Source organism: Oreochromis niloticus, linkage group LG18 (genome assembly GCF_001858045.2).
Source record: "Oreochromis niloticus isolate F11D_XX linkage group LG18, O_niloticus_UMD_NMBU, whole genome shotgun sequence".
Lineage (NCBI taxonomy): Eukaryota > Metazoa > Chordata > Actinopteri > Cichliformes > Cichlidae > Oreochromis > Oreochromis niloticus.
Window position 1 is genome coordinate 31,263,847 of NC_031982.2, and position 14,109 is coordinate 31,277,955.

Genomic DNA, 14,109 nt, shown 5'->3' on the forward strand with positions numbered 1-14,109 from the left:
TAGGTGGTCGAACAGAAATGTCGTGTTTGAGTCCGTGGTGGGGACCGCTTTGCGGCATAATTTGCATAGCAGAGTTTTCTGATCCGTGTCAGATTTTCATAACCAAACCATGTCCATGCTACAGGGGAGCCCCTGGTTTAGGAATAACATCCTCAATTTGTTTTGACTGGTCCTTCTGTTTGGAGCTACCAGGTTCTGCCTCATCTTTATTGATAGCCAGTGAAGATGAAACCAATGACAAAATATTGCTGTAAATGTATTTTGCGACACCACAAAACAAATAATAGCGTATCATTTGAAACGATAGAGGTTTTAATTTGATCATTGGATATATTTCGTCACAGTGCACAGCTGTAATGTTAGCCTACTACAGGGTTCCCAAAGTGGGGGGCGCAGAGCCATTGCAGGTGGGCGCGGTATGAATGTTTATTTAAAAAAAAAAAAACAAGAAAAGAAAAAAAGAAAAGAAAAGAAGAATGCTTAGACACTGCTAGAATAATGGACAGGTTTTTTTGACGGGTCTCCCACACAAACGCAAAGCAGAGGTTGAAGCATCGCCGAATACGTTTCCAAACCAACTTCCTTCAAAGCCAAAAACTAGAAAATATGATGAAGCATATCTTGCATTTGGCTTCACCTGCAAAACTGAGTTTTCTCCAACCTTTTCGGTGATTCGAAACGCCGTTTGCGTGTGGACAAAAGGACCAAAGGCATAGAAAAATCTGTGTTTACAAAAATACCCATGTTGGTGTGGACGTAGCATAAAAGAGTTAGTTTTACTGCTACCTGTAATTTAATGCAGTTTAATTATTTTTTATCAAAGGTTTAATGTGTGAAATAACTGCAATGGAGTTCAAAAACAAAATATGGGTGAGTGTGGTTGGTGGAAATTTTTTTTCTATACGACATTATGGTGTTCTGACAAACCATCCTACTTTGGCAAAACGTCCTACCGTAAGTAGTTTATGCACATTTCTGTTGTCACAGAGTAATTCCAGCACAAATTTAAGTAGGTATGACGGTTTGCCACTTAACTTTGCCCATCAGAGTATGTTTCTAACTCTTATTAACAAAGGTAGGATGGTTCGCCACTGAATTTTAGGTAGTGAAGTATGCTTCTAGCTCAGATAAACAAAGGTAAGACAATTTGCCTCTTAATTTAGCTGTTAAAGCATGCTTGTAGGTCACATTCACAAAGGCAGGATGGTTTGGCACTGAATTTTATCAGAGTATTTTTCTAGCTAATATTCATAAAGGTAAGACGGCTCGCAACTTAACTTCGTATTGTGCGCATGCGGAGAAACAACAGGTACGATGATTTGTCTGCACATGATTGTTTGCAGCGTTACGACCCGGCTCAAAAGCCGCAACATAAAAGGAGATGAATACCAGAGTTTTAGTGAGAAGAGGTTCTATCTTAAAATGGCATAGCAGGTTGGCTAAAATGGCCACCAAGGCAAAGACTAGTGAGCTTCCTGAAAGCCTGCCTCAGGTATGTTTTTATCAACACCTGACTAGGTGGGGCCAATTAGCACCAGCTGAACATACTGAGGAGATTAGGGGCTGCAGAGGGACGTAACAGGTGGCTAGTAGCCTTCAGTTATAGCAATCATTCACACGGCAATATTACATTCATGTAGTTGTAAAAAGCATGAAAATATATCAAGTAATCCGGACCAAAGTATTCAAAATACATTATTCACATTGAGTAACTTAACAAAATACGTTACAAACTACATTTGGGCCATTAATTTGTAATCTGTAGTGGAAAACGTTTTAAAAGTAACCTTCTCAAAGCTGCACAGATATAACTGCATACACTTTACTGTGGTGTATTACTAATTTAGATCAATGCATTTAGATCATGCCCACGTGAATCACACGATGATCCCCCAATCCTACATCTCCACAAGTTTACACACCTGTATTGTGTGACTTTATCCCGGGTCTGATATTCAGCAGTCTTAGCTGACGGATCTCCTCCTCATACCGGACGATCGTTTTTTCAAACTCTGAGAAGATTTCTTCTGCAGCAGTAGTTAACCTCTCCTTGATAAAATCTCTCAGATGCTGAACTGAAGACATTATTGCAACAGCAACCGATACCGCCAAACCAACGTCTTCAAACGTAACTCGGGTCAACTCAGTCACTTAAATCGGGCGCCATTGCCGCTACTCTTCTTTTATTGCACTTACGGTAGGCTGGAGGTATCAAAGGCGTAATACTGCCCTCATCAGGTCAGTCCAACATAAAGTCTGGTACTTTGCAGAGAACTGCAATTTTGCCATGAGATTATTAGTGATATCCTGGAATAAAGAAAGAAGAAAATACTTTGATTTAAGTTTGATTTACTGGAAAACTCTTTAGTTTGATCCAGCATTAATCATTTAACAGAAAAAAGAATAATGCCTTCATTGATTATAGTCACTCTAAAAATAATTATAGAACATCTTTTTAATCAACGAGGGTCTCCTGATTTCTCTGGTACGGTCCATGAAGTGGAAGTGAAATAACAATACACAAATACATTAATATAAATATACTACAGACATTTAGAGCACAGAGAAATTTAACGTATCATGTGGAGCAAATGATGACGGACAATTAGGATAAGGCTGTTGTTTTCATTTTGGTCGCCTTTCTCTTCCCCTCTGATAATAACAGCTGTGTAGTGGAAATTCATTTAGTTTGACAAACCAAACATTCCACAATTAAAAATCCACAAGCCACTGCTGCACTGAGATAATATTTTGTACTCAGGCAAAAGAAGTCCACTGTCCAAATTTGAAAGTTGCGTTTTTATGGTCTAAGAAGCTTGCAAAGAAAAGCGTCTGGACTTCTTTAAGTTGCTTGAAGACGTTTCACCTCTCATCCAAGAAGCTTCTTCAGTTCTAGGGTCAAATGGTGGAGAGTCCCACATTTAAGCCCTGTGGGAGTATACCCCCAAAGAGGGACAAAGGGACCCCCTGATGATCCTCCACCTAATCACATGAGCCAAGGTGTGAAAACGGGTGTGGGTCACAATCAGCCAGGGTTTCGGGTGAGCTCATTGTGAAACCTAGCCCCACCCTATCATGTGATTTCCTGAGGTAAGATGGCCCAGGGTGTGAGTGGGCGTTAAGGCGCCTGGGAATGGATCTCAAAACTGGATTATAGATGGCCGACAGTTGGTGTCGTAAGCCACCGCCTCTGTGCAAAATGGTCGCTCACAGTGGACATACAGTGGCTTGCAAAAGTATTCGCCCCCCTTGAACGTTTCCACATTTTGTCACATTACAGCCACAAACATGAATCAATTTTATTGGAATTCCACGTGAAAGACCAATACAAAGTGGTGTACACGTGAGAAGTGGAACGAAAATCATACATGATTCCAAACATTTTTTACAAATAAATAACTGAAAAGTGGGGTGTGCGTAATTATTCAGCCCCCTGAGTCAATACTTTGTAGAACCACCTTTTGCTGCAATTACAGCTGCCATTTCACTGCAGGGCAACCTGCATGTGGCGAATAAAGCCTTGATTGACTGATTGATTGATTGAACAGCAGGTTTCAGATCTTGCCACAGATTCTCGATTGGATTTAGATCTGGACTTTGACTGGGCCATTCTAACACATGGATATGTTATGTTTAGGGTCATTGTCCTACTGGAAGGTGAACCTCCGCCCCAGTCTCAAGCCTTTTGCAGACTCCAAGAGGTTTTCTTCCAAGATTGCCCTGTATTTGGCTCCATCCTCCAGCTTCCCATCAACTCTGACCAGCTTCCCTGTCCCTGCTGAAGAGAAGCACCCCCAGAGCATGATGCTGCCACCACCATATTTGACAGTGGGGATGGTGTGTTCAGAGTGATGTGCAGTGTTAGCTTTCCGCAACACATAGCGTTTTGCATTTTGGCCAAAAAGTTCCATTTTGGTCTCATTTGACCAGAGCACCTTCTTCCACATGTTTGCTGTGTCCCCCACATGGCTTGTGGCAAACTGCAAATGGGACTTCTTATGGTTTTCTGTTAACAATGGCTTTCTTCTTGCCACTCTTCCATAAAGGCCATGTTGAGCTAGTTAATAGGTATGCCCTCATTGTCATCTGTTGTGATTTTATTTTGAAAGGATGCTTCCTCTTAAGCTGCGGAGTATACGCGAGAGTTCAGTAAACAAAGTCACCTTTTGGTGTGAATGTTCCGATAAAAGCCGATGCCCCACGTGTGATTATTCCTCCATCTAGATATTAAGTACCTTCAATATTCATGCAGATTCTGCTGGAAGACCCGTCTCTGCTAACAGGCCAACTTTGTGCAGTGCACGACTAATAGTTGTCCTATGGACAGATTCCCCCACCTGAGCTGTAGATCTCTGCAGCTCGTCCAGAGTCACCATGGGCCTCTTGGCTGCATTTCTGATCAGCGCTCTCCTTGTTCGGCCTGTGAGTTTAGGTGGACGGCCTTGTCTTGGTAGATTTACAACTGTGCCATACTCCTTCCATTTCTGAATGATCGCTTGAACGGTGCTCCATGGGATGTTCAAGGCTTGCGAAATCTTTTTGTAGCCTAAGCCTGCTTTAAATTTTTCAATAACATTATCCCTGACCTGTCTGGTGTGTTCTTTGGACTTCATACTGTTGTTGCTCCCAATATTCTCTTAGACAACCTCTGAAGCCGTCACAGAGCAGCTGTACTGACATTAGATTACACAGGTGCACTCTATTTAGTCATTAGCACTATGGCGATCGTAGCTCAGGGGATATGGAAGCTCATCTAGAACCGGAAAGTTGCCGGTTCGATCCCCCTGGTTGCTGATCGCCGGGCCGATGGCGTGATATGGCAGCCTCGCCTCTGTCAGTCTGCCCCAGGGCAGCTATGGCTACAACTGTAGCTTGCCTCCACCAGTGTGTGAATGAATAGTGGAATTGTAAAGTGCTTTGGTTGCCTTGAAAAGCGCTATATAAATGCAATCTATTATTTGCACTAGGCAATGTTTATGGGCAACTGACTGCACTCAGACCAAAGGGGGCTGAATAATTACGCACACCCCACTTTTCAGTTATTTATTTGTAAAAAATGTTTGGAATCATGTATGATTTTCGTTCCACTTCTCACGTGTACACCACTTTGTATTGGTCTTTCACGTGGAATTCCAATAAAATTGATTCATATTTGTGGTTGTAATGTGACAAAATGTGGAAAAGTTCAATGGGGCCAAATACTTTTACAAGCCACTGTATATACATACTTATTAATCCCTAACCATGCTCAACATTCTATTGAATCCTACTATTCATTGTTACCCCTAATTCCCATTATCACTTACCCCACACAATAAACAAGGAATGAGGGAAATGTATAAACCTAGCTACAGTGACAGATATAATCTTGATACAATTTAGCATAGTTATATATACAATGGGTCATCAACTTATCAGTTTCATAGTCTTCCAAAAGCAGTTTTCGAAACATCTTTATGAACTGACTAATGCCTGAACGTTGCTGTAGGTCCACAGGAAAACTGTTCAACAGTTTTACCACACAAATGCTAATACAAAATGTTTTAACCTTTGTCCGTGCTTTAAGAGTCTTCAGATTTCATTTTCCTCTCAATTCATAGTCCCCTTCTCTGTCAAAAAACACCCTCTGCACATATCCTGGTAACATATTGTATCTGGCTTTGTACATAGTTTTTGCAGTTTTATATTTTATAAGATCCATAAACTTCAGAATTTTTAATTTCAAGAACATAATGTTAGTGTGGTCCCTAAATCCTGCTTTAGTAATCATCCTGATAGCTTTTTTCTGAATTTTATATAATGGTTGAAGTGAAGTTTTGTATGTATTTCCCCGGATGTCCACACAGTATTCCTCATAAGTCTCATAAGCTTTATCAATATTTTTTTCCTTATACACCATCTCCCATTCTTGCTTAAGTAAATTACTTTTAAATGCATTTATGGACTCCTCTGTTCTCACTCGTTTGTATTTTGTTGTATTTTCCTGTTTGACCTTCCTGTTATTGCTGTCATACACTGCAAGAACAGGTAGATGATCACTAATGTCATTAATTAGGAGACCACTTATAGATCTGTTTTCTATTTCATTCAAATATTCATTTCAAATATATTGTCTATTAAGGTTGCCGACTGTACTGTAATCCTGCTGGGCTTAGTGATCATTGGAACGAGTCCCATGCTATACATTGTATTAATAAACTCATCTGTCATACTATGTTTTTTTGGAATGAATAGGTCTATGTTGAAATCCCCACAAATGAACATAACTTTTTGATTTGTCTCAATAAATGTTTTATCTACCCACTCCTTAAACATTTCAATGTTAGAACCTGGTGTTCTATATATACAACTTACAATGACATTTTTCTTTTTTTCCATACTAATTTCTATTGTTACACACTCTAATATGTTGTCCACCACCACGGTCATTTTTTACACTACCCTGTATTTAAAATTTTTGTCCACAAACAAAGCCACACCCCCACCATTCTTATTCTTTCTGTTCATAAAATTTAGTTAATATCCGTCTATTTCAAAGTCCACTCCTTTCTCCTTATTAATCCAGGTCTCAGATACTGCAATCACACTGAATTGATGTGCAAATTTGCTTAAATATTCTCTTATGTTGTGAAAGTTGGCATACAAACTTCTACTATTAAAGTGGATTATGGACATTTTGCAGTCAGCCTTGACAATTTTATTGAATTGTTCTTCAGCATAGTAACAGCAGGTGTTACTGGTGTTAAAAAAGTTCAATTCTTGATCAATGTCCTGCTCTGTGAAGTGTGTATGTATTCCGTGTTTTGTGGTGAATTTAACTCCAGATTCTCATGATTAGCAATCCTCTGTGATAGCAGTGTATAATTCCCAGATGTTAAATTAGTTGATTGTGTTATAATTTAATATGTTGTGCTTTAGTTTCTGTTGTTACCTTCTTGGTTTGATGAGTGTAGATTATTTGTTCAGCTTCTTGCATTTGTGGTCCATGTGGCTTATTATTTTTCCAGATCCTGGATGTGTTTGATGACCAGCACTTTGGCTTCCTCCAGTGTTCCGTTGAGTTTAATAAATATTTTACAATTTGCAGTCCAGGTATTTTGAATTTTACCCAGTTTCTTTAGGTGCCGTGCTTACTTAGCTATGTCAGCGTTGTATTTGGTTAGATGGTCATTCAGGTAGACGTTCAATCCCTTTAGTTTTCTCCCCTGCTTCAGCAGTGCATTCCAGTGTTTCCGGTTTACAAATCTTATGACAGCTGGTTTATCACTAACGTTTTTCCTGGGCAGAAGGTGGCATGCCTTGATGTTATTAGAGTCTAGGTCGATCCCTTTTGACTGCAAGAAACCAGCCACCTGTTGCTCTGCAGAGCTAACATCCAGTTCTCCATGCTCTTCTTTGCTGTCAGCAGTCACAGCCCGAGCATGTGACCGAGGTTTTATCTTTAGCCCCATGATGATCACATCATTTATTCTCGTGTATTGCTCCAGGTCCGTGACCCTGCTCTCCAGATAGACAATCCATTTCTCCTTCTCTGCATTCTGATTGTGAAGCAACCTTATCTCCTTGACAATGTCCAGGATATATTTCTGTTGTAGCTTGATAGCTGATGTTTCTTCAGTTAAAAAGTCCAGTGACTTTTTAATGTCCTCAATTTCCTCAGCTGTTGGTGTTCTCTTAAGCCCCATTTCTGAAGTAGTAGTTAATTTCAACTCACCAAAAACGCTGCTTAGTTGTTGGTGCCTGCTGGAGGATCCTAGGCCTAGAAGCTGCTGGAGGATCCTGGGCCTGGTGGCTGTTGGAGGATCCTGGGCCTTTCGATAGAACAGTCCTTGTAAGTGGATATCAGGCCTTTGAAGAGCAAAATTTTGTATTTTGGTCTAGACACCCAAAAATGTGATGTGGACACCAGGTCCTAAGAGGTTAATAAAGATTTTGATACAAATTGGTGTTACTGAAGCTCCCAGAGGGAGAGGTGTGTTATTTAATTAAAATGCATGCTAGTTTCAATTCATGTTGGGTACCTCCTAAGGAATTGTAGACCGCATTAATTAAGTCCACTGTAATGTTTAATTGGCTAACTTAATCTGAAAATACCACTGCAGATTTGTTTGAATAAACTTTTTTCACGTCACTGATGGTGGTATAAAAAAAAAAAGGAAGACATGCTCTTAGCAGACAGGGGAGGTGTGTGTTCAGTGTTTGCTATTATGTGCTCCACTTTTTGAGGACCTGGAAAGTGAGGACGAGAATCAAGGAAATTAGTACGATTAAGCCCCTTGAATGTGTTGAATCTTCCTGAACAGTTGCTTCATTAAAAGGCAGATCACACAAAGCCCTGTTTAACAGCTCGTTTGGAAGCACTGTTAGTTTTTCAAAGATCAGCAGGATTGTGGAGTCGCATATTTGAAAGGCTTTGCAGAATTTCTTCAGGCCGGAAAGATGTTGATTCAGGCTTTTGGAACACAATTTAAACCAAAACACAAAATCTACAGGAGATGATGTAAAATTTGATGCCAACAGTTTTATTGAACATACAAGATTAAAAACAACTTAAAAGAAAGCAAAGCTCTCTAGGGTGTTCGCCATAAGCACATGGAGGCCAAAAGCCAACAAAGATAAATAAAGATGAAGACTCCCGGGGCACTTCTGACTCATCTCTCCTTTATGGGAGATGAGTCACCAGCTCCTCCTCCTTTATTATATAATCATCCATATTTTATCTTTAAAATGAATAATCTACAATCTTAAACTGGATTTATTTCCTGTCAAAATGGAACAACACTGTTAAAATTACACATTTGTCCATATTATTATATCTCAAAACAACAGCTGGGTATCTCCAGGTGTTCACATAAAAGTAGTGTAAGTTATGTTATAAATATAAATAACCTAAAAATATGGGTCACAAACAATACGAGAACATGGATCAACTTGTCAACATTGTCAGTCCCTAAAATATTCCCTTTCCATCTAGAAAACACTTCCCATTAATGTCAATCCAGTGTATAAATTTCATTATAAAAACAAAGAAAATCCCAACAGGAGTTCTGGCAGTGTACAAGTTAGCAAACAGTGCAAAGTTAGTCAACTGTCTTCTGCTTTAAACACCTTCAAACTGTGAACTTCAGACAAAAAAAAAAAAAAAAAAAAAAAAAAAAAAAATATGATTTCAATAAAGGCTACCTCACACGCGTAGTTGTTTTTTCAACAGATATTACCAAGTGTGTTTTGGAGAAATAGTTCTTTTTACATCAAGACACTAAAAATATCTTTTGAAATTTTCAGTTTTCAATGATCCAAACACTGTTTGTGTGTCCTACCATCACCATTTTCTAAGAATGAAACTTAGCATGTAGCATGTTTTCCTAATTGCATTTTCAACTGTACTGGAGAACTAAAATGTTTCACACAGGTGCTGCAACAATGTGGTTCTCACCTGTGTGAATTCGCATGTGCCTATTCAAAATTTGTTTCAAACTAAATCTTTTCCCACAGGCGCTACAAGAATGTGGCTTCTCACCTGTGTGAATTCGCATATGACTCTTCAAATGACCCCTCTGAGTAAATCTTTTCCCACAGGCGCTACAAGAATGTGGCTTCTCACCTGTGTGAATTCGCATGTGCCTATACAAAATTTGTTTCACACTAAATCTTTTCCCACAGGTGCTACAAGAATGTGGCCTCTCACCTGTGTGAATTCGCATGTGTCTATTCAACAGACCATTGTGAGTAAAACTTTTCCCACAGGTGCTACACGAATGTGGCTTCTCACCTGTGTGAATTTGCATGTGTGTTTTCAAATTTGATTTTACATGAAATCTTTTCCCACAGGTGCTACAAGAATGTGGCTTCTCACCTGTGTGAATTCGCATGTGACTCTTCAACTGACTCTTCTGAGTGAATCCTTTGCCACAGGCGCTACAAAAATGTGGCTTCTCACCTGTGTGAATTCGCATGTGCCTATTCAAAATTTGTTTCAAACTAAATCTTTTCCCACAGGTGCTACAAGAATGTGGCTTCTCACCTGTGTGAATTCGCATGTGTGTTTTCAAATTTGATTTTACATGAAATCTTTTCCCACAGGCGCTACAAGAATGTGGCTTCTCACCTGTGTGAATTCGCATGTGACTCTTCAACTGACCCTTCTGAGTGAATCTTTTGCCACAGGTGCTACAAGAATGTGGCTTCTCACCTGTGTGAATTCGCATGTGCCTATTCAAAATTTGTTTCAAACTAAATCTTTTCCCACAGGCGCTACAAGAATGTGGCTTCTCACCTGTGTGAATTCGCATGTGACTCTTCAACTGACTCTTCTGAGTAAATCTTTTCCCACAGGTGCTACAAGAATGTGGTTTCTCACCTGTGTGAATTCGCATGTGACTCTTCAAATGACCCCTCTGAGTAAATCTTTTCCCACAGGTGCTACAAGAATGTGGCTTCTCACCTGTGTGAACTTGCATGTGTGTTTTCAAAATTGATTTTACATGAAATCCTTTCCCACAAGTACTACAGCAATGTGGCTTCTCACCTGTGTGAATTCGCATGTGACTCTTCAACTGACCCCTCTGAGTGAATCTTTTCCCACAGGTGCTACATAAATGTGCCGTCTTGCAATTTTGAACTGTCAGGCCTGATACGATTTGCTCCGACTCATTTCTGTGTGAGTTACCATCCTTGATTTCATCCTGATCTGTGACAGGAGAGTTGTGAGAAAGGAGCTGGTCACTGCTTGGTTCTGGTTCACTGTGGTTACTTGCTTCACGAGCAGGAAAAGTTGCAGTCTCCTGCTTTAGAACAAGCGGTTTTTCCTCTTGAGTGGTACGGAGTTCCTCCTGTTCCTCTTTAATCTGTGAAGGATCCTTCTGGTGTAGACTGGAGTTCTTCTCCTGGTTACAGACCTGCTGATTTGTGAGCCCATCCTCGTCCTTACAGTCATGTTGTGGAAAATCTGAAGGAACAGATCAAAAAAACATACATTTGAGAAATTACAAGGTAAGCTTAACCATTAGCAGGCCTCCACATGGTAAGCATATTGCTTAGATATACCTATGAAGGCATGTTGTGGGGAGAATCCGTTTTACTGCTTCAGTGAAAACCATTTTGGTTGCTCATTTACAAATTCTACAAATAATATAAACAGACCATCTACGATGAGAAAATAAAGACAATATATAATCAAACAAAAGCACAAAGTGGTATCTCTTAAATTTTGTTATCAAAGTGCACAAAACATTTAAAAGCTTATTTTAAATTAGTCAAAAACTTTACAGGACACTCACTGCAGGATTTATTTATTTATTCTTTAGATTAACCATTCATTGCCTGAAAGTTGGGGCGAATGGGAGGTAGAGCCTTCAGCTTTCAGGTCCCTCTTCTGTGGAAAAAGCTGCCGGTTTGGTTTCGAAAAATGGACACTCTCTCTTTAAAAAGCTCTGCTTCCCATCGTGGTGAGGCGGAAGGAAGGCACAGAAAGCTGGATAGAAGAAGAACATTGAAGTGAGCGGACAGAAAAGGTAGTGCTTAACAGGTCAGAAAGGTAAGGAGGTACGAGGTTATGAATGGCCTTGAAGGTGAGCAGAAGAAGCTTGTAGATTATCCGGAATTTCACTGGGAGCCAGTGAAGTTCCTGAAGAACAGGGGTGATGTGCTGGTAGGAGAGAGTTCTGGTGATAATGCAAGCAGCAGAGTTCTGAACCAGTTGAATCGTATGGAGGGATTTTTGGGGGAGACCATGCAAGAGAGAGTTGCAGTAGTCAATGCGGGAGGTAACAAGACTGGGCAAGAATGGATGTAGACCGGGTGAAAAGAGAAGGACGAAATCTGTTAATGTTGCGTAGATGGAAATAGGCAGAACGGGTGAGATTATTGATGTGAGATTTATAGGAAAGTGAACTGTCTAGGATGGCACCAAAGCTTTTAACATGAGGAGAAGGGAAAACCGTGGAGTTATCGATAGTGAGTGAGAAGTGGTTTGCCTTCAAAAGGTTGGATTTGGTGCCATTAAGGAGGATTTCAGTTTTATCCTTATTGAGCTTTAGAAAGAGTAATAAAGGTAATAGTAAAACTAAGTAGCTGCCGTCATTGTTGGAATTTGGAATTGGCTGGGCTGCGCTATGAAACTTGGGATAGGTTGGGCAGCGAAGGATACACCCGACCCATCCTTCAAACCTGGAAATGAAGGACACATTTGTCGGCCGCATTTGGAGGAGTCTTCGAATTTGGACAGCCTTCATCAAGTCGCTGCAACGTAATCGGCCTACAAATGCAGCCTCCGAAGGATGCTGCCCCTGACTTTGGACACAGCTACGATACCGGAAACTGCTTCTTCTTCAGGGTTTAATGGCAACTGGCATCCTTGTACATGCAGTGCTGCCATCTTCCGTTTCAGTCCGTTATTACACTCTTAAATCCTACTACTTATTCCTGCAACTTTTGGGATCTTACAAAGCTTCAAACGAAGGTTGACTATTAAATTAGTTGTCGACGATTTTGATAGTCAACGTAATCATGACTAGTCAACAAATCGTGGCAGCCCTACCTTGCAGTATAAAGCCCCTTCAGGACACTGTTGTTGGGATCACAGTGGGATACAAAAGTTTGGGCAACCTTGTTAATAGTCATTCTTTTCCTGTATAAATCGTTGTTTGGTACAATAAAAAATGCCAGTTAAATATATCATATAGGAGACACACACAGTGATATTTAAGTGAAATGAAGTTTAGTGGATTTACAGAAAGTGTGCAATAATTGTTTAAACAAAATCAGGCAGGTGCATAAATTTGGGCACTGTTGTCATTTTATTGATTCCAAAACCTTTACAACTAATTATTGGAACCCAAATTGGCTTGGTAACCTCAGTGACCCCTGACCTACATACACAGGTGAATCCAATAATGAGAAAGAGTATTTAAGGGGGTCAATTGTAAGTGTCCCTCCTCTTTTAATTTCCTCTGAAAAGTAGCAACATGGGAGTCCCAAAACAACTCTCAAATGACCTGAAGACAAAGACTGTTCACCATCATGATTTAGGGGAAGGATACAGAAAGCTGTCTCAGAGATTTAGGCTGTCTGTTTCCACAGTTAGGAACATATTGAGAAAATGGAAGACCACAGGCTCAGTTCAAGTTAAGGCTCGAAGTGGCAGACTAAGAAAAAATCTCAGATAGACAGAAGCGACAAATGGTGAGAAGAGTCAGAGTCAACCTACAGACCAGCACCAAAGACCTACAACATCATCTTGCAGCAGATGGAGTCACTGTGCATCGTTCAACCATTCGGCGCACTTTACACAAGGAGATGCTGTATGTGAGAGTGACGCAGAGGAAGCCTTTGCTCCGCCCACAGCACAAACACAGCCGCTTGAGGTTTGCTAAAGCACATTTGGACAAGCAAGCTTCATTCTGGAATAAGGTGCTGTTGACTGATGAAACTAAAATTGAGTTATTTGGGCATAACAAGGGGCGTTATGCATGGAGGAAAAAGAACACAGCATTCCAAAAAACAACCCTGCTACCTACAGTAAAATATGGTGGTGGTTCCATCATGCTGTGGGGCTGTGTGGCCAGTGCAGGGACTGGGAATCTTGTCAAAGTTGAGGGACACATGGATTCCACTCAGTATCAGCAGATTCTGGAGACAAATGTCCAGGAATCAGTGACAAAGCTGAAGCTTCTTAATTTTCTTCTTAATTTTCTTCTCTCGTATGCTTTCATAAGGTCAGTACTGTTAGGGCAGTTAGCATTCTCTTAAAGTCTGTATGTTTTATTTACTGGTGGCCACTTGTTAGTTTATATTATGGTTAAAAAAAAAAAAAGAAAGAAAGAAAAAAAGAAACAACATAATTTAAAAAGATGTTTGAAACTCAAGAAGTCAGAAATTCCACCAAGCGGAGCATTTTTAAAATCAGGGTCAAACCTATACTTCTCTATAGTTCATAAACATGGAGCAGGACAAAGACAGCGCTCTGTATGTTATAGACATTCATCAACATCTGCTTGCAACAAATCCTCTGTATCCAGTGGCCAGAGAAGATTAAAAAAAATGTAGTCAAGAACAAACCAGGAACCAATAGCAATACCAGTTCTGAAAGAAAGTGGTGCTGGATTGGCC

The 14,109-nt window shown here is 40.2% G+C and overlaps 2 protein-coding genes across 41 annotated transcripts in view; one reads left to right on the top strand and one right to left on the bottom strand.

Annotated features, from left to right (window-relative positions):
- Positions 1-14,109, top strand: part of LOC109195563 (tripartite motif-containing protein 16) — a 1,176,058-nt gene that overhangs the window by 790,641 nt on the left and 371,308 nt on the right. The gene's annotated exons all lie outside the window — the stretch shown is intronic.
- The window catches only part of LOC102080865 (zinc finger protein 850), a 62,728-nt gene that overhangs the window by 44,204 nt on the left and 4,415 nt on the right, over positions 1-14,109 (bottom strand). For 15 of the 40 annotated variants that reach the window (XR_003214887.1, XM_025900276.1, XM_025900271.1 and 12 more), the window contains one exon: positions 9,437-10,948. Coding sequence is in view for 39 of the 40 variants with exons in the window: in XM_025900276.1 (XP_025756061.1) it covers positions 9,437-10,948 (1,512 nt within the window). In the remaining variant the exon portion in view is untranslated. Of the gene's footprint in view, positions 1-1,922; positions 2,176-8,501; positions 10,949-11,046; positions 11,122-11,339; positions 11,474-14,109 lie in introns of those variants that run through there. The other 25 variants (XM_025900288.1, XM_025900283.1, XM_025900297.1 and 22 more) reach the window with 13 other exon arrangements.